At 45.7% G+C, this 21,079-nt stretch overlaps 1 protein-coding gene across 2 annotated transcripts in view; it reads left to right on the top strand.

Annotated features, from left to right (window-relative positions):
- Positions 1-16,906: 16,906 nt before the first annotated feature.
- The window catches only part of KCNK5 (potassium two pore domain channel subfamily K member 5), a 40,445-nt gene continuing 36,272 nt past the window's right edge, over positions 16,907-21,079 (top strand). The window contains exon 1 of one of the 2 annotated variants that reach the window (NM_001191144.1): positions 16,907-17,408. In NM_001191144.1, coding sequence (NP_001178073.1) covers positions 17,223-17,408 — 186 coding nt within the window. In that variant the 5' untranslated portion in view covers positions 16,907-17,222. The other variant, XM_015459783.3, reaches the window with a different exon arrangement.

Genomic DNA, 21,079 nt, shown 5'->3' with positions numbered 1-21,079 from the left:
TGTACAGTTCTGTGTATTCTTGCCATCTCTTCTTAATATCCTCTGCTTCTGTGAGGTCCATATCATTTCTGTCCTTTATCGAGCCACCTTTGTATGAAATGTTCCCTTGGTATCTCTAATTTTCTTGAAGAGATCTCTAGTCTTTCCCATTCTGTTGTTTTCCTCTATTTCTTTGCAGATTGCTGAGGAAGGCTTTCTTTATCTCTTCTTGCTATTCTTTGGAACTCTGCATTCAGATGCTTATATCTTTCCTTTTCTCCTTTGGTTTTCGCTTCTCTTCTTTTCACAGCTATTTGTAAGGCCTCCCCAGACAGCCATTTTGCTTTTTTGCATTTCTTTTCCATGGGGATGGTCTTGATCCCTGTCTCCTGTACAATGTCACGAACCTCCTTCCATAGTTCATCAGGCACTCTATCTATCAGATCTAATCCCCTAAATCTATTTCTCACTTCCACTGTATAATCATAAGGGATTTTATCTGGGAATGAATAGGGTGATGGTCTAATAACATTGGGAATGTACTTAAGACCACTGAATTATAAGCTTAAATATGATTAAAGTAGTAAATTTTGTTACTATATTTTGTCACAATAAAAAAAAAAAAATAGGTATCAGATGGCCAGTGGTCCAGCAAAAAATTAACCAAAATTCCTTAATATCATCAAAAGTCCATTTGATGATGTTCACTTTCCCAATTGTCTCTTTAAAAAAAAAAATTTTTTAATTGAAGTATAGTTGATGTACAATATTATGTTAGTTACAGGTGTATGGTATAGTGATTCACAATTTTTAAAGGTTATACTCCACTTATAGTTGTTACAAACTTTTGGCTATAATTCCTGTGTTATACAATACATCCTTGTAGCTTATTTTATACAGAATAGCTCTAATTATTTCTTAAAAGTTAGAAATTGGTAAGCTCTTTTATTTTTATTACTGTTAGAGTCAAGAACCAAATGAAGTCTCTACATGTAATTGCTCTCTTTAAAGTCCCTTGAAATCTGTAGATCTCTGCTGAATCTTTCTCCCTGCCTCTCTGTTTTTCTTTTTTTTCCCCCTGTGACTTATTTGTTAAAGAAAGCAAGTCATTTGACTTGGATTTTATCAATTAAACCCCTGTGGTTTAGTTTAACACATTCCTCTGTCCCCTGTAGTCCCTAGGAATGTAGTTGTAGCTAGAGACTTCATCAGATTCAAGTTCAGTTTAGGGCAAGTCTATTTCAGGGTGGTGTTGGGTACTTCCCATGGGGGTACCACTTTGTCTCCCTTCTGGGGAGGTTGACAGCCACTGACACTCACTGCCTAGGACACCAGTCCTTCAGGAATGGCCCCCTGGCGTCAGGCAGGGAGGGGAGAGCAGGTTGGAGGCCGAGGTGGCTTGCAGTCTCTCCCTGTCCCTCTGGGAAGGGCTTGCTGGAAAGAAGGGGCAGCTGTGGTCCCTGGACATTTTTGTCTCCACTACCTCTGAGCACCAATAATTTTCACCCTAGGTAGGGAAGCTTTCCTGTGTAGGTACCGCCTCTTGGCAAATGAAGAGACCCTCAGCTGGGCTTTCCTTGTGCCTTAGGTGTTCAGCTTCGAAATCAGTAGCAGGGCCAGCACTGCTGTGCCCCAGTAGGTAAAACTCTGACTTTGCAGGGATATGGGACTGGATGCTGGAGGCACAAAACTCACTAGTGTCCCACCTTGTCTAAGTACTCAGAGGTCTCTGCCACCAGACCAACCTGGGTCCCCATCCTGACTTCCTCACCCACCAGACTGGGTGAGTTACTTCCCCTCCCTGAATCACAGTTTCCTCGCAGGTAAAAGGCAAATAATTACCAGGCTCACCTTAGAGGGTCTTTGCGAGGTTAGACGCAGTGACGTGTTTCAGCGCTGATCTGATTGCAGTGCCTGACATGTGAGAAGCACTCAGTGCCCGTGACTCCTATCACAGCGTGGCTTAGACTAGCCCCCTCTGTCCCCTGACAGTACGGTGGTAAAGAGTAAAGGGGCTGGACTGTGCACCCAACATGTTCACCTTCAGTAAGGTTCCAACCAAAGGCTTTTCCAGATCAGGTCAGCTTGGGTCGCCGACACAAGGATAGGAGAAGGTTTGGGTAGCTGGTTTGAGGACTGAGGTGCTTTGTGACCAGGGCAGAGATTCCAGCCCCTTACGATATTAAATGAATAGCCCCTTATGTGTTATGAATCCCATAATAAGGTGTGGGGCTCTGAGCCTCTGCAGCCCCAGTGCCTGGTGAGCCATCGCCCAGATACTCAAGTCTCAGGTCCCCAAGGCCAAAGTCCTGTGTGCAGCTAAGTTCTGGTTATTGCCCGGCTTGCTCTTGGGTGTTGGCTCAGGAGGCAGAAATTCCAGGAATCCCAATTCCTCCTTCCCCTTGGCATCGTCCTCCTCCACCTCCCCCTCCCCTCCCCTCCCCGCCCCCTTCTCCACCAATCCCCAGGCACCTCTCCCATCTGGGGGACAAGTGGCCAATTGTCTCTGAGATCTTTATGTCTCTTGGGTACAGCGGTGGTGGGGCCAGATGGGGCTGTCGCAGGCATGAGACAGTAGGTTTGAAGGAAGGCTTCCAGGGTGGCTTAGAGCAGCCAGGGGGTGAGGGAGGCAGGGAAGAGGCTCCTGTGTGAGCCAAGGACTCGGGCAGTGGGGGATGGGAGGCAGTATATCCTGGGTGCCAGACTCCAGAACATTCTACTGTTCTTCCACTCCCCACTGTCTCCCCTCTGGACTGTGGCCATCCCCTCCTAAAGGACACGGCTGCCTGGGTGAGCTCTTGAATATACTACAGGGATCAGGACATTTGCTGCTTAAAGCACTCCCAGGCACAGTGCTTAAACTTACTTTTGTTTCGTACACTCCTCTGTCTGGTGAAGCCCGTGGACTTCTTCCTAGTAAAATGTTTTTCAATGCCTAAAATAAAATGTGCCGTGTCCCAAAGGCAACCAATTATATCAAAACGCCATTATCAAAATAGTTCTTAAAAATAAAGTTTGTGTATAGTAATATATATGGTTTTGAAATAACATGTAGTATTACAAGGCATATCAGTGGGTCTAATAACTGACATCTTTTTGTTTGTGACAATGTTTTGAAATATCTGCCACTCTCTCCTTGTGATAGCCAAAGAACCATGCTGTCTGTGGGTGACCAAGTCTCAGGGGCTGTTAGCACGACTGCAGTTTGCCCTTGAAGAGGATGCTAAAGTTCAGGTAGAGGTTAGTTCAAATAAAGGTATAAAATGTTTTTGCGTTCAAGTTCGTGGCGTCCAACTTGTGTCTTTGCCTTCTGCGTTCATGATTGATTTTCTTCCCCGCCCAGTGCACCTAGCGAACTCTTACCTAGAGTCCAAAGTGAATGTCAAGGCCACCCTCTCTTTGAAGTTACTTGACTCTACCAGATAGAATTGACCCTCTCCTTTATGCTTCCTACTCCCAACCCTGGATAGACTTTTCCTGCTGCTTTGTCTCCTGGTCATGTGAAGGCCCTCTGGGACAAGGGCAGTGCCATACTGTGCTATATTCCCCGTGTCGGGTACAGAGTCAGGCATGAAGTAGTTGCTCAAAAACAAACAAATAAACAAAAAAAATCAAAGGAATGAATGAGTGAATACATGAATGTATGAATATGAAGCACTGCGAGCAGTCACCTGACCACTCTGGTAGGGTCAATATGGTACCATCATCCTACAGGCAAAGAGCAATTCTTCCATTGACCATCCACTCTTCTTATCTCTAAAGCTCCTATCTGTGTTAAGTGTGACCCAAAGGGAGCAGGCTGGAAGGGACCAGTGGGGACAGGCCACCATCTCCAAAAGAGGAAGGCTACAGAGGAAGTTGCTCACTGAAAGACAGAGACAACAGAGGTATCCCCACAGGGCCGCCAGGCCCTCCCGTCATTCTCGGTCAGCCCCACAGTGCATAGGGGACCTGAGCCAGCAGGGTGAGGATTTTCAGCCCAGAAGGAAAAACCAGGAGGCTGCAGGGAAGGTGAAGGAGGCCATGGGACAGCAGGTGGTGACAGCACCTGCCTAGGTCGCAAGGAAAGCCACACCCTGTGGGCTCAGACCACCCTGAGCAAGGAACCTGGACAAAGTTACTTCACTTCCCTGAACCTCAGCGTCCCTCACATGTAAGATGGGCCAATAATCCCCATGGTGTCACTGCAACCATCAAATGAGTAAATAATGACTAAGTGCTTTATTGATCTGTATTATCTCATTGAGTGTTTATTGCATTTCTAGTACATAGTGAACACTTAAAAGCACCTAATTGGTATTGCTACAGGCAAATTTAAAAACACAAATTGGCTCCCTGGGCCCACCATCCTCTCCACTCACCTTTTCTTCTTCTTTTTTTCACTTGCCAGTTTTATTCATTTACTTTTTCATTGGAGTATACTTGCTTTACAATGTTGTGTCAGCTTCTGCTGTACAGCAATGTGAATCAGCCATGTGTATACACATTTCTCCTCCCTCTTGAGCCTCCCTCCTAGCCCCATTCAGTCACCCCAGGGTTCCCTGCCCAAGGTGCTTACAGAGTCACCCAGCCAGGAACAACTTTGGCGGGTGGTCAGGGTAGGGTGTTCCTGTGAACCATCAGAATTTGTAAAAAATTTTTCAGTTTTTGCATGAGTGCATTTTTTTTCTGAGAAAATGTCCATAAATGCTCAAAGCAAACAGACAAAAAAAAGGCTAAGATGCACAGAGTCTTAATGCCCTACTCCTTCCCTGAGTTTCAAAAGAGATCTTAGAGGGAAGGACAATGTTTAACACAAAGGGATGACTCTCAAATGGTAGAATTTCAAGGGTCAATGATAGTTGGAGAGAAAAGTTTGGAGGTAGGTCCCATAACTCACGCCCTGCTGTGTTACTCTAAAAATGACCCCATCTAAGGAAAAGCTTCAGGTGATGTCTAAACTGGTTGGAGTGGGGGCCTCTCTTGTTACGGAGTTGTTTTGGGGGCAGTAGAAATTTCAGATGTTGCCACACAGCAATGAAATTCTAATATTATCATGTTCCCTTTCAAAGGAAAAGACATTGGGAATTCCCTGGTGGTCCAGTGTTTAGGACTCTGTGCTTTCACTGCCAAGGCTCTGGGTTTAATCCCTGGTTGGGGAACTAAGATCCCACACGCCAAATATCGTAGCAATACATATAAATATACACATATACATAAAAGAAGATACATTAAAAGGGCGATGGAGACCTATCAGAAATCTTCAAATATAAATAATTCAAAATCCATGCTCAAGCTCAACCCTTAATTTATGAGGACTCGTTTCTCCATAGCTTAACTGGCTCTCAGCAAAGGACAAGTAGCTTTGGTGTATATTTGGCAAAACTAATACAATTTGTAAAGCTTAAAAATAAAATAAAATTAAAAACAAACAAACAAACAAAAAAAAAAGAGTGATGGAAACCCTGATAAGGCAACACTTATGTTATTTTATTATGATTACTTAGCCATATCTCTTTTCTCAATGCCCAGCTAATTCTTGTCCCTTCAAACAGCTAACACTGGATTTACAAGTCTAATTTTCACTACTTTTTTTAAAACTGTGTTTTTACCTTGAGCTATACATAACATAAAATTTTTCATCTTAACCCCTTTGAGGTGGACAGCACAGTAGAGTTAACCATATGTATCTCATTAGACATCAGATCTCTAAACTTCTTTCTCTCACAAAACTGAAACTCTATATGCGCAGTGAATAATTCTTTTCTCCCTCTCCTCAGCCCTGGAAATGACTGTTTCAATTTCTGTTCCCAAGAGTTTGACCAATTTGGATACCTCATGTAAGTGGAAGCCTGCAGTACCTGTCTTTTATGAAACTGGATTATTTCAGTTACCATTATGTCCTCAAGATTCATCCATGTTGTAGCATATGACAAGTCTTCCTTCTCTTTTAAGGCCAAATAATATTCTATTATCTGTGTATACCATTTTCACTACTTTTTTTTATTGGTACAACTATATTGCTCTGAAATTTCATTTTGTGCTGTGATTTTATTTTGTGTTTCCTGGTATAAAACATAAAGATAGTCTTATCATGTACCTTGAATTTACTACTCAGAAACCTTTCTAATTGAATAAACAGAGGCTTTGTAGATGTGAAAATTTAACAGATACTTTCCCCAGGTTTCCAAATGATCCATTAGAAACAAAGCAAGTTTATAAATTAACTGATAGTCTTTCACAGTGCAAGCTATTTTATAAGCATTTGTAACTGTCTCTCTTCCAAGTAATATGACAAGAACAAAAATAAAAATAAAACCTTTTGAGTTGAGAGCTATAGTTTTTTGTTTGTTTGTTTAAGGATACAAGGTCTTCAGGTGATGTTGAACAACTTTTTATTCTTTCAATGGTGTTTTATATGCCTCTTTAGATCAGTCATGAATTTCAGAGGAGGATTATTCCCTCTGAAATTCCTAAACAAAATACAAACAGAAATAATCCTAAGCAGAAATAAAACAGTAAATATCTTAACATTATTAAAGGATCATCAAACCATTCATTCACCAAGAGGATAAACCCTTCATCTAATTGAACCGAGGAAGAAATGACAAAGGTGAGTTGGGATCATCTTGCGGCCAGGGTTTGGGAGCATGGCCTTGGAGAAAACAACTCATCTGCTCTACCAGTTTCTGCTGGGACCCAGCTGACTCGAGTGAAGGGCTAGTCTAGTACCAAAGTGAAATTCAATCATTCTCAAAGCTGATTGCCTTGCAAAGAATAGCAATCCAAAGCAATTACCACCCATAAGCATAATAATAACGCCATTGGAATGTATTTTTATTAGTGGTATAAGAAAATACACCTCCTCCCCCCATATACCTACTTTTTCCTTTTCTGTCCCTGAGGCTCCAGCCGTCCAGACATTCACAGGTTTCAGTACAGTTTCTATTTCCCAAAGCCCCACTGTCTGTTGTGCAGAGAATGGGCACAGCTCCTGATCTCCATCAGAAATTGCTGATCCAAATGTGTGGATGGGGCCAGGGAGAGGGCGGAGGAGGGGAGGAGAGCGTTCAACGTAGGATGGAGCCAAAGGAAAGAGGGAGAGGCTGGAGCAGGGAGAACGGAGGGCTGGGTTAAGGGGGTTGGGGAAATGCAGGAAGGTAAGGAAGGGGGCCCGCAGGAAGAGAGGGTGAGGAGAGAATGAAAGTGACATAGAGGGGGCGAGAAAGAGGAAGGGGTCAGGGAATGGAGAAATAGCCTGGAAAGTAGAAATGATTAGAAAAAAAAAATCTTCAAATAAAAGCCAATTCACCCCAAACTCTTCTGCAGTGTTTTTGTGAGACAGGGAGACTGAAATAGGAAGAGGCCCTTTATTTTCTTAGGAAGAGAACGCAGACCGGAGGTGGGAAAGGAATGGGAGAGAACTTTCCAAACAAAGAGAGAGCCTGTGGCCTCCCCAACTGCCCCGACCCCACGCTGGGTAAACTGTTCACACTGCAGTCCCCGACATTATCCAGAGAGAGGGGTCTGCTCTCCCTCCAGGCTGAGCCCTGGAGCGTCGATGTGCAGGGTGAGAGCGGGGCAGGGGTTAAGAAAGAGGCGTCTGTCTGGAGTGGGTAAGGGGCTCTGGATGGAGAGTAGGTGGTCTCCAGAGGGGGCCACCCCAAGGCCTTTGTTGAGGGGATAAGGCTCCCGAAGTCTTCAAGAACGCAGAACCTGGGGTTTCCCAGCTTCCTGTCTCAACCTGCAGGGGACACACACACGGTTCCACAAAGGAGAAATGGAAACATGCACAAACCCAGGGCGTTCCTTCAAACCTGCATCCCTAGTCCCTGGGCTCCAGTCTGACTTGAAGATATCACTTTATCATCTTCCAGCCCCCAAGGAAGAACTACGCTAACTTTTGACCCTTTGAGCAAAGGCCCCTCTCCCCCAGTGTGAAAGAAAAAAAGGCTTTGGCTAGGGGTCAGTGTGCAGCCCGCTGCAATGCCTGCCCCCATAGAGGGGCCGGGTCAGGGCTAGCTCTCTTACAGAGTGCTGGAGGGAGTGTGCCCCCTCCCTAACTTCTGACTTTGAACAAACTAACCCACACAGGCTTCAGTTTCCTCACTGCAAAGTGGGTGTAATGACAGGCCCTGATGAAGATGCCTGGAAAGAATATAGTGCAGCCTGAGGCTTATGTTATTTATTATTAGGCTGTGCTCAGTCATGTCCAACTTTTTGTAACCCCATGGACTGCAGCCTGCCAGGCTCCTCTTTCCAGGGAATTCTCCAGGAAGAATACTGGAATGGGTTGCTGTTTCCTCCTCCAGGGGATCTTCCTGACCCAGGGATCAAACCAGCATCTCCCGCATTTCCTGAATTGGCAGGTGGATTCTTAACCCCTAAGCCACCACTTGGTAAATATTAGCAAGCTGAATGAGAAAAAAACCTGGGTAAGTGTTTTTGTTTTGTTTTTTTTAATATTTATTCATTTATTTGGCTGCACCAGGTCTTAGTTGCAGCATGTGGGGTCTAGTTCCCCGACCAGGGATCGAACCTGGGCCCCCTGCTTTGGGAGCTCAGAGAGTTAACCACTGGACCAGCAGGGAAGTCCCGTGTTTTTTGTTTTTGTTGTTCTGTTTTGTTTGTTCTTTTAAAAAATAAATTTGGTTCATTAAAAAAATTCAGGGATAATTGAAATATAACATTAATTTCAGATGTATTATATTGCTGCTAAGTCGCTTCAGTCATGTCTGACTCTGTGCGACCCCAGAGATGGCAGCCCACCAGGCTCCCCCGTCCTGGGGATTCTCCAGGCAAGAACACTGGAGTGGGTTTCCATTTCCTTCTCCAATGCATGAAAGTGAAAAGTGAAAGTGAAGTCGCTCAGTCGTGTCCGACTCCTAGCGACCCCATGGACTGCAGCCTACCAGGGTCCTCCATCCATGGGATTTTCCAGGCAAAAGTACTGGAGTGGGGTGCCATTGCCTCCTCCGATGTATTATATTAGGTTGTTGCAAAAGTAATTGCGTTCTTTGCATTGTTGAAATTTGCCATTTGCTATTGGAATACATTCTTAAATAAATGTGTTTATACATCATTTTCCTGGAGGAGGGCATGGCAACTCACTCCAGTACTCTTGCCTGGAGAATCCCCGTGGACAGAGGAGCCTGGCAGGCTATAGTCCACGGGGTCACAAAGAGTCGGACACAACTGAGTGACTAAGTAAATACACATATACATCATTTTAACACACATTTCTCAATTTGTGATTTGTGCTAATGATGTTACTTGCTGTTTACTTTATATTTATTTTAGACTATAGAAATGATGTTAGACAAAAAGCACATTCAATTGCTTTTTTGAGTTCAAAATGGGTTGTAAATTAGTAGAAATAACTGTCAACATCAACAACACATTTGGCCCAGGAACTGCTAATGAACGTACAGTGTGGTGGTGGTTCAAGAAGTTTTGCAAAGGAGATGAGAGCCTTGAAGATGAGCAGTGTAGTGGCCAGCCACTAGAAGGTGACAACAACCAACTGAGAGAATCATCAAAGCTGACTCTACATGAGAAGTTGCCCAAGAATTCAATGTTGGCCATTCTATGGTTGTGTGGCATTTGAAGCAAGTTGGAAAGGTGAACAAGTCTGATAAGTGGGTGCCTCATGAGCTGACTGAATATCAAAAGATCACTGTTTTGAAGTGTCATCTTCTCTTACTGTACACAACAACAAATCATTTCTCAATCTGATCATGACATGCGATGAAAAGTAGATTTTATACGACAGCCAGCAATGATCAGCTCAGTGGTTGGACCAAGATGAAGCTCCAAAGCACTTCTCACAGCCAAACTTGCACCAAAAAAAAAAAAAAGATCATGGTCACCGTTTGGTGGTCTGCTGCCCGTCTTATCCACTGCAGCTTTCTGAATCCTGGTAAAACCATTACATCTGAGAAGTATGCTCAGCAAATCGATGAGATGCATGGAAAACTGCAACGCCTGCAGCCAGCATTGGTCAACAGAAAGGGCCCAGTCCTTCCCCATGACAATGCCTGACTGCAGGTAACACAACCAGTGATTCAAAAGTTGAACAAATTGGGCTACAAAGTTTTGCCTCGTCCACCACATTCATCTGACCTCTTGCCAACCAACTACCACTTCTTCAAACATCTCAACAGCTTTTTGCAGGGAAAATGCTTCCACAACCAACAGGAGGCAGAAAATGCTTTCCAAGAGTTTATTGAATCCCAAAGCATGGATTTTTATGCTACAGGAATAAACAATCTTATTTCTCATTGGCAAAAGTGTGTTGACTGTAATTTTTCCTATTTTGATTAATAAATATGTGTTCGAACCTAGTTATAATGATTTAAAATTCACAGTCTGAAACTGCAATTACTTTTTCACTAACCTAACACAATATAACGGAGAAGGCAATGGCACCCCACTCCAGTACTCTTGCCTGGAAAATCCCATGGATGGAGGACCCTGGTAGGCTGCAGTCCGTGGGGTTGCTAAGAGTCAGACACGACTGAGCGACTTCCCTTTCACTTTTCACTTTCATGCATTGGAGAAGGAAATGGCAACCCACTCCAGTGTTCTTGCCTGGAGAATCCCAGGGACAGAGGAGCCTGGTGGGCTGCCGTCTGTAGGGTGGCACAGAGTCGGACACGACTGAAGTGACTTAGCAGCAGCAGCAACACAATATAATGATTTGATATTTGTATATGTTGCAAAATGATCACCACAGTAAGTCTAGTTAACATGTGTCATACACAGTTACAATTTTTTCCTTGTGATGAAGACTTTTAAGATTTACTCTCTTCAGTTCAGTTCAGTTCAGTTGCTCAGTCGTGTCCAACTCTTTGCAATCCCATAAATCGCAGCACGCCAGGCCTCCCTGTCCATCACCAACTCCCGGAGTTCAGACTCACGTCCATCAAGTCAGGGATGCCATCCAGCCATCTCATCCTCTGTCGTCCCCTTCTACTCCTGCCCCCAATCCATCCCAGCAACTGAGTCTTTTCCAATGAGTCAACTCTTCCCATGAGGTGGCCAAAGTACTGGAGTTTCAGCTTTAGCATCATTCCTTCCAAAAAAATCCCAGGGCTGATCTCCTTCAGAATGGACTGGTTGGATCTCTTTGCAGTCCAAGTGACTTTCAAGAGTCTTCTCCAACACCACAGTTCAAAAGCATCAATTCTTCGGCGCTCAACTTTCTTCACAATCCAACTCTCACATCCATACATGGCCACAGGAAAAACCATAGCCTTGACTAGACGGACCTTTGTTAGCAAAGTAATGTCTCTGCTTTTGAATATGCTATCTAGGTTGGTCATAACTTTCCTTCCAAGGAGTAAGCATCTTTTAATTTCATGGCTGCAGTCACCATCTGCAGTGATTTTGGAGCCCCCAAAGATAAAGTCTGACACTGTTTCCACTGTTTCCCCATCTATTTCCCATGAAGTGATGGGACCAGATGCCATGATCTTCGTTTTCTGAATGTTGAGCTTTAAGCCAACTTTTTCACTCTCCAGTTTCACCTTCATCAAGAGGCTTTTTAGTTCCTCTTCACTTTCTGCCATAAGGGTGGTGTCACCTGCATATCTGAGGTTATTGATATTTCTCCCGGCAATCTTGATTCCAGCTTATGTTTCTTCCAGTCCAGCGTTTCTCATGATGTACTCTGCATATAAGTTAAATAAGCAGGGTGACAATATACAGCCTTGACATACTCCTTTTCCTATTTGGAACCAGTCTGTTGTTCCATGTCCAGTTCTAACTGTTGCTTCCTGACCCACATACAGATTTCTCAAGAGGCAGGTCAGGTAGTCTGGTATTCCCATCTCTTTCAGGATTTTCCACAGTTTATTGTGATCCACACAGTCAAAGGCTTTGACATAGTCAATAAAGCAGACATAGATGTTTTTCTGGAACTCTCTTGCTTTTTCCATGATCCAGCAGATGTTGGCAATTTGATCTCTGGTTCCTCTGCCTTTTCTAAAACCAGCTTGAACATCAGGAAGTTCATGGTTCACATACTGCTGAAGCCTGGCTTGGGAGAATTTTGAGCATTACTTTACTAGTATGTGAGACGAATGCAATTGTGTGGTAGTTTGAGCATTCTTTGGCATTGCCTTTCTTTGGGATTGGAATGAAAACTGACCTTTTCCAGTCCTGTGGCCACTGCTGAGTTTTCCAAATTTGCTGGCATATTGAGTGCAGCACTTTCACAGCATCATCTTTCAGGATTTGAAAGCACTCAACTGGAATTCCATCACCTCCACTAGCTTCATTTGTAGTGATGCTTTCTAAGGCCGACTTGACTTCACATTCTAGTATGTCTGGCTCTAGGTCAGTGATCACATCATCGTGATTATCTGGGTCATGAAGATCTTTTTTTACTCTCTTAGCAACTTTCAAATATGCAATACAGTATTATTTAATTATAGTCACCATGCTGTCTGTACATTACATCCCCATATCTTATTTTATAGTTGTAAGTTTATACATTCTAACACCCTATACCCAACCTCCAACCCACCAATCTGTTCTCTGTATTTATGAATTTATTATGTGTTTTTTATTCTCCATATAAGTAAGATCATGCAGCATTTGTCTTCCATGTCTGACTCATTTCACTTAACATAATGCCCTTAAAGTTCATCCATATTGTTGCAAATAGCAAGGTTTCTTTCTTTTCTATGTATTTCTTTCTCATTTATGTATTCTTTTTTAGTATTCCAGTCAGTTCAGTTCAGTTGCTCAGTCGTGTCTGACTCTTTGCAACCCCATGGACTGCAGCACTCCAGGCTTACCAACTCCCATAGCTTGTTCAAACTTATGTCCATTGAGTCAGTGATGCCATCCCACCGTCTCACCTTCTGTCATCCCTTTCTCCTCCTGCCTTCAATCTCCCAACATCAGGGTCTTTTCCAAGGAGTCAGTTCTTCGCATCAGGTGGCCAAAGTATTGGAGTTTCAGCTTCAGCAACAGTCTTTCCAATGAATATTCAGGACTGATTTCCTTTAGAATTGACTGGTTTGATCCTGCAGTCCAAGGGACTTCAAGAGTTTTCTCCAATACCATAGTTTAAAAGCACTAATTCTTCAGCGCTCAGCTTTCTTTATTGTCCAACTCTCACATCCATACATTATTACTGGAAAAACCATAGCTTTGACTAGACAGACCTTTGTTGGCAGAGTAATGTCTCTGCTTTTTAATATGCTGTCTAGGTTGGTCATAGCTTTTCTTCCAAGGAACAAGTGTCTTTTAATTTCATGGCTCCGGTCACCATCTACAGTGATTTTGGAACCCCCCAAAATAAAGTCTCTCACTGTTTCCATTGTTTCGTCATCTATTTGCCATGAAGTGATGGGACCAGATGCCATGATCTTTGTTTTTTGAATGTTGAGTTTTAAGCCAGCCTTTTCACTCTCCTCTTTCACCTTTATCAAGAGGCTCTTTAGTTCCTCTTCACTTTCTGCCATAAGGGTGGTGTCATTTGCACATCTGAGGTTATTGATATTTCTCCTGGCAATCTTGATTCCAACTTGTGCTTCATCCAGCCCAGCATTTCACCTGATGTACTCTGCATATAAGTTGAATAAGCAAGGTGACAATATACAACCTTAACGTACTCCTTTCCCAATTTGATACGCACCACAGTTTCTTTGTCCATTCATCCATCAGTGGACACTTATGTTGTCTCCATGTCTTGGTTATTGTAAATAATACTGCAGTGAACATAGGGGTGCATGTAGCTTTTCAAGTTAGTGTTTTCATTTTCTTCGGATACATACTCAGAAGTGGAATTGCTAGATCATATAGTGGTCTATTTTTAACTTTTTGAGGAACATTCATACTCTCTTCCATAGTGGCTACATCAATTTACATTCCTACCAACAGTGCTGGCAGATACTGTGAACTCTTTTCTCCACATCCTGGCAAACACTTGTTATTTGTTGTCTTTTTGATGATAGCCATTCTGACAGGTGTGAGGTGATGTCTCACGGTGGTTTTGATTTGTATTTCTCTAATGATTCATGATGTCGAGCATCTTTTCATGTACCAGTTGGCCATTTGTATGTCTTCTTTAGAACAGTGTCTATTCTTCTGTCTACTTTTTAATTGAATTGTTTATTTCTGATAATATTGAGTTATATGGATTCTTTATACATTTGGGATATTAATTCCTTATCAGATACATGATTTGCAAATATTTCCTCCTATTCAAAATGTTGCCCTTTCACTGTTGATAATCTTCTTTGCTGGGTAGAAATTTTAATTCCGTGTAGTCCCACTTGTTTAGTTTTGCTTTTGCTGTCTTAGCTTTTGGAGTCAGATCCAAAAAATTATGGCCTGATGTCAAGGAATTTACCACTTATGTTTTCTTCTTGGAGCTCTATGGTTTCAGGTCTTACATTCAAATCTTTAATCCGTTTTGAGTTCATCTTTATGGGTGGTATAAGATAGTAGTCTAGTTTCTTTTTTTGCATGTGACTGTCCAGTTTTCCCAACACTTTTATTTGAAGAGACTATCCTTTCCCCAATGTGTATTCTTGACTCCTTTGTTGTAAGCTAATTGACCACATTGTGGGTTTATTTCTGGGTTGTCCTTTCTGTCCATTGATCCATGAGTTGTTTTTAATGCCAATATCTTACTGTTTTGACTACTGTTGCTTTGGAATATAGGTTGAAATCAGGAAGTGTGTTGCCTCCAGCTATTTTCTTCTTTCTTAAGATTGCGCCAACTATTCTGGATCTTTTGTGATTACATACAAATTTTAGGATTGTTCTATTTCTGTGAAAAATGTCATTGCAATTTCAATGGGGGTTGCATTGAGTCTGGAGATTGCTTTGGTGACTATGGACATTTTAACAATAGTAATTCTTCCAATCCATGAGCACAGGTTATCCCTCCATTCCATTTATTTGTGTCTTTTTTAATTTCTTTCACCAATGTCCTACAGTTTTCAGTGTACAGATCCTTCACCCTCTTAGTTAGATTTATTCATAGATATTTTATTCTTTTTGATGTCATTATAAACAGAACTGCTTTTATGTCTCTTAGTGATAGCTCATTATTAGTGTATGGAAACACAACATATTTTTTATCCTGCAACCTTACTAAATTCATTGATTAGTTCTAGCAGTTTTTTTTTTTGGTAGAATCTTTGGGGCTTTCTATGTATAACAACACATCATCTGAAAACACTGACAATTTCACTTTTTTCCCCCCAATTTGGATGCCTTTTTTTTTTTAATTCAAGACCCATTTGTTCGCTAATTTTGCCAACATGGGAACATCCTTCCACGCAAGATCTTGCAGCTTATCCAACTACCCGGCTGGAGGATTTTAGGATGAGGACCCCAAGGGGTGCCTGCTGGGCTGTTGTCACTGGAGATAGGACTCCTGCTACCACCACCACTCCCCCTCCCCAATTCTGTCCTCTCCACTAGACTTTCCATCATCTTTAGTTTCCCTGGAGTTTTTCAGATTCCAAATGGTCTTTACTCATACTCCTGTACGTGCCTGCTCCCTCAGCCCTGTTGATCCACACCAAAGGGGTAGAAGTGCAGGCGTGCCTAGAACACACACAACTATTTTTCAGCACACCAACATTCCACACAAAACTATCTTATAACCCTTCAGATTCTTCATCAGAGGACATTCCCAAGGCCACGACTTTCCCTAGCTCTGCACTACCCTTGCGGGCAGACTAGACATTTGTGGTCCCCAGGCCATGTGAGTCGGGCAGCGCCCCCAGATAACTGAGGATGGTACCCTGAAGCTCCTCAGCAGGGTCCCCATCTTGGGTTGGAGGCCTTATGACAGCAGCACAGTTCTGGAATGTTCTGTCCTGAAGCGAGTCCTGGAGTGACCAGAGCCACACCTACAGGTCTTACTCTCGCTGACCAGCCGCACAGGACCAAGTTGGGCCAAAGGATCTTGATCTAGATCTGGATGCCTTTTATTTCTTTTTCTTGCCTAAGTGCTCTGGCTTTGGGTGTGTGCTTTCGACAAATTCATAAATTCATTCACTCCATTTCACAAATGTTTGAATGTTTGCTATGTAACACACACTGGGGTTATGTCAGCAAACAGTCCAGACTCCACAGCTGTCATCATTTTAGTGTTTTATATCAGAAGGAATTTAGTGCCAGGAAGAAAATAAGACCAACAAGGGGGATAAGGAGTGTGTGAGTGTGTGTGTTTATGCGTCTGTGTGTATGTGGGAGGGGGTGTTTGCCATTTTAAATATGTTTGGGAGTATGAAACAGGTCAAGTGTTTCCTGTAGAGTCACAGCGTGTTTGCCCGGAGGGGTATGCACAGGGTTGCCTCTTACTGCTCTTTCCTTGGTATGGAGGGGTGGGGGTGGGTTGGAGGGGCGCTCTCACCAGGGCAGGTGAGACTGAAATGAGAGGGAGGAGCCATGCACGCCTTATTGACTGGTTTAGTTCCTGATACCTTCTGACTCTCTACAGCCTCCCCAGTCCCTTTCTAATGGCCTTTCCCCTGTCTTACAGGAAGGTGTGTGAGACAGAGACAGAATCAGGTGTTCTTGGCAGAAACATGAGCAAATGAAAATTGGCTTATAAGGAAAATAGCAGTAGTAATAACTTCCTGACCCCAGTCATTTGGCACACACTCATTTTAGTTCATACACCAGCACTAGTAAGAAACGTGAGGCCATGAGACCACAACCTCTGCGGGCAGACGGGGCACGCAGCGGACCCTGGCTGTGGCCGGGGGCTGGGGGTAAAGAGCGCACGGGGTCGGGAGCTGGTTCCAGCGCGCACCTAGCGGTGACTCTGAGGCCCGCCGCCAGCCCTGCGCGGGGCGGGGCCTGCACGGGGGCGGGCCCTCGGCGGCCCCTCCTCCCGGGCCGAGAGCTGCAGGCCCGTGTAAAAGAGACTCCCGGAGGCGGGCGCGGTGCACACTGCTGTTAAGCGCGGAGTGGTGCACGTGGCTCCGGGATCTCTGCCCCGGGTTCCCTCAGCTCCTTTCCCTCCCGCGATCCGGGGACCCTCTCCCGGCCCCTTTTGTGTCCGCCCACCCCTGGCGCGAGTGAGAAGGGTCCGCACAGTTCCCCCGCGCTCAGTGGACCAACTTGGAGCCGCAACTTTGTTCGTGGAGCCGAGCCGGGTTGAACGGAGCACTGCGCATGCGGAGCTCCAAATTCAAACAGCTGTTTCCAGGGGCTGGAGGGCGGGTGGGACTGGGAGTCGCTGGGGCTAGGGGAGGCTTTCTCCAGGAGGCGGCCTCTCGGGAGCCATGGTGGACCGGGGCCCTCTGCTTACCTCGGCCATTATCTTCTACCTGGCCATCGGGGCGGCGATCTTCGAGGTACTAGAGGAGCCGCATTGGAAAGAGGCCAAGACAAACTACTATACCCAGAAAGTGCATCTGCTCAAGGAGTTCCCGTGCCTGGGCCAGGATGGTCTGGACAAGATCCTGCAGGTGAGCTGGAGGTTTAGGAGTGCTGAAGGGGAGCCCCTCGCAGCTTTGGATGACCCTCACTCTCTGTGGGTGGTCCTGGGGGGTGATCGGTGAGGATGTCTCACCGTGAGTCTGACCACTGGAATCCGTCGTTCACCCATGGACACAGGAATCAACGCACGCGCGCGGAGACTCTTTGGAACCCAGTTTGTGCCGAAAGAGAACTTAGGCTTGACCCGCGGGTGAACCAGGCCCCGAGGTGGCTCGGTGTGGGTGCGCGGGTACCTCCCTGGTTGGAGGAGGCTGTGGGGCGGATAAGGGCGTTTATCTTCCCTTGGAGACGCTCCCGGAGTTCGGGCCACCCGCCGGGTGCCACCCCCTCGCGTCTCCACCTCCCAGCTCCCGGGCCAGAGCGGCACCCCGCCGGCTCTTTTTCGGCCTTTCTTCACCAGCCCGGGGGAATGGCGCGAGGCTCCCTCGCCCCTCGCAGGGCTCGGGATGGGGGGGGGCGCGGTCCGGGGCTTTGTCGGGCCTGACCCCTCCGGGATGCGGGCCGGTGGCTGGAACGCTGGAGACTCGCGCAGGCTTCCGGGAAGGCTTATCTCGTGGAGACATCCCCGAAGGGCTTGGAGTTCAACTTTGTGAAAGTAACCAGTGGAACAAAAGGACAGCACCCGGGGCGTCCCTTTTCGAGGGTGGGGGAAGGGAGGAGAGGTTGTGCAGAATGGGAGGTGGTGGGAGTTTCTCCTCCGCGTTGGTAGATTCGTATGTACTATAGTTGACATTAATCTCACTGGGATAAACTGCGGGACTTGTTTGGGGACCGAAGGCCTGTACCCTTGTTTCTCGAAGGTTCTTAACTTCAGCCGTTCACCCTCCTTGGCCTACCGTGATGGCCTCCCTTCAGTAGAACCACCAGACCTGGATAAGAGCCGATGAAGGCTCTAGGTGGTGAGGTGGAGTACAGATATTGTCCAAGGTGTGACATTTCTCTTGGGGTAAAAGAGGTCAGAAAGGAACTTTAATGAGTAACAGTGTTTAATCTACTTTGCCTCCCCAATCCTCTATGGCTGGGTATTTGTCTCTCATTTTTCCCGAAGCAATGTCCCTGTATGTAAAATGGGAACGAACCCGTCTTCATCTGTCTTTCCAGCTCTGGTCTGTTGGAAGGTTGAAAGCATTAGAAAGCATGACAGTGTCTTGCCTGTGGATTCCCCTTTTTGTCCCCAAATTGATGGACACCTAAATACCCCTGGTGAGCTTATAGGTGCCTACTGGCAGCTGGTCAAATAGATTTGTCCTCTTAGGAGCCAGTGAAAGGTTTAGATTAGAAGGTTGGGTGTTGGATTTTAGTGGAGAGTCTCCTGTCTGGGAGCAGTTTCCAGGGCTGGGGGCTGTTGGGAGATGTGTTTGGTGGCAGGATGCGCTTCAGGAGGGAGCTGGGTGATGTCGCTCCTAAAAGCAGGAGATCTGGGTGGCTGCGCCTTCCTTGGAATGGGTGTCTGCCCTGTGTGTGCGTGTTGGGGAGGGGGGGGGTCACTTTATAATTTCCCTTGAGGAAACAATTCCTCTGGAGAAGAGTTGTTGTTTACTTTGCTCCAGGGCTTTGTTTAGAGGGGGAGGAAGGCAGGCGGGGATGATAAAGAATCGAGCTGCCCTCGAAGTGTTTCCCTCTCTGCTGCTCCTCCGCCACTGCAGGGGAAGGAAGGAAAGAATTCAAGGCTGAATGTGGGAAAATAAACTTCAAAACACGAGGAGTAGGGGAAGGGGGGGTAGTGGTGGTCTGGGCGAGGCACCCGGGTGCAGCTGGTGGTTATAGCTTTGGAGGTTAGACAGCTTTCTTAAGGTGTTGGAGCAAGCAAGAAGCCTGACATTTTTGAGGTCCTTTTAAACCCGCCAGCAATTAGCATCCCCCTGTCCCCCTCCCCCAAATCCAGCAGGTAACTTTAGGAAAAAGATTTGGGCCTCAGGCTAGTTTGACTGGGACATGCTTATAGACAGGCCAGCCTCTCAAGCCATATCCAACATGGCAAGTCCCCGCCCTTCATAGGAAAAACCCCAGAAATGAGAATGGACCAGTGGAAGCGTTAACTCAGCATTGCTTTCTGTCCACAGAAACCTGCCTGGCATTGCTCTCTGATCTGGGACTTGGGGCACTGCTTCAGGTCTCAGGAAATTGCTTTAAGGAAAAGGAAAACTCAAAAATCTTCTTACCCGTCTAGCTGCTCCGGCATTTTCCACCTGAGTTCTGTGTTTTTTATCAAGTTCAGAATAATCACCTTTGTAATCCTAACAGAGTCCCTGGTTAAGAATTCCTGGGGTGGGAGCCAACCCCCTGCCCCAAGGGGGCTGTTGGAAGGGAGGGGGTGGTGCAACCTGGTTTGATGTTTCTCTTAGAGTGGAAATTTTGTGTATTCTTTCAAAGAGAGAAAGGGAGTTAAGGCCCCCTTCTTTAGATCTTTGGAAATAGTACCCCGAGTTGTCAGTTGCTTCCTCCCTCTGCATGCTGTGGTTGAACTGACGTGGAGGAGGCTGACTTTCAAACGCTCTGTGCCACACTGGCCCCAGGCCACGTGGTCGCCCTCCTTCCAGCCTTCGGAACCATCTTGAACCCTTGCTCTCAAGCCTGCTCCTCCAGCTGCTGGGTGACCCGTTCCCCCAGCCTCTTCCTAAATTGCAGAGGCTCCCACAAGAGGAGTTGGCATTGGCTGAGCACCTGGCATGTTGGGCGTTGTGGGCGGCAATCAGCATTTTACGAGAGAGGCCCTAAGCTGGTTTTGCCATCTGGCTTGGCCATTTACCCATCAAACCATTTGACTTGGCCTCTCTTTCCTCATCTGCAAAGTGAGGTTTGAGTAAGGTTTGAATCTGGCGAGGGTCTAATAAGTGGAAGCATCAGGCATTGGGTGTGTACAGGTGTAAGTGAAAACACCGAGCCTTGCACCGCTGCACACACTAGAGGACACTGACCGGGGCAACCTGCTCGGCCCTTTACCTGCCTTAGTCAGGTACTCTTTACAGCACCCTTGCGTGTTCAGATAAGGAAGCTGAAGCTCAAGGGAATGACCAGGAGGGCACACACGGACTTGGCTAAGACCTGGACATCTGCCACCAGAGCCTGCTCCTTGTCCATACACCCTCGCCCTCCCCCTTAGGCATGTGAAGCTGCTGGTCTGTCGGTGAGCTTAATAAATTGGTTCTGCTGGACTCTGGTCGGCTGGGAAATTCTATTTTCTATTTCCCCTCGAACAGGCATGGGCACGCAGGCGTCTCCTGTGTTGTGCCTGGCTGAGTCGGCACCTCCTCCCTTACAGCAGCCATCCACCCCACCCCACTTCTCCTTGAGAAGCACGGGAAAACCAGAGGGTTGGGATGCCGGGCAGGAATGAACCTTTCTCAACCTTCACCTCTGCAGCGATCCTAAACAGGAAGGTTTTCCAGGGCTGACTGTGTGCCAGGACTCTGAATAAGCACTTTACCTACGCTCTGATTTTAATCTAGTCTTCCCTTTTCAATCAAGATGAAGACTTGAAAAGATGATGTAATTTGCCCAGGTTCTTACAGTACAGGGTCAGGTTTCAAACTGAAGTGAAACTGAAGTATATTGCAGAGTATATGGGAATTAGCCAACAAGTGTTTATTAAGCGCCTGCTGCGTGTGCGGCAGTGGGCAAAGCACTGGGAATGCAAGGA

This window comes from Bos taurus, chromosome 23 (genome assembly GCF_002263795.3).
Source record: "Bos taurus isolate L1 Dominette 01449 registration number 42190680 breed Hereford chromosome 23, ARS-UCD2.0, whole genome shotgun sequence".
In the NCBI taxonomy this organism is placed as follows: domain Eukaryota; kingdom Metazoa; phylum Chordata; class Mammalia; order Artiodactyla; family Bovidae; genus Bos; species Bos taurus.
Note: the sequence above shows the minus strand (reverse complement) of the source record. Positions and strands in the feature narration are given on the sequence as shown.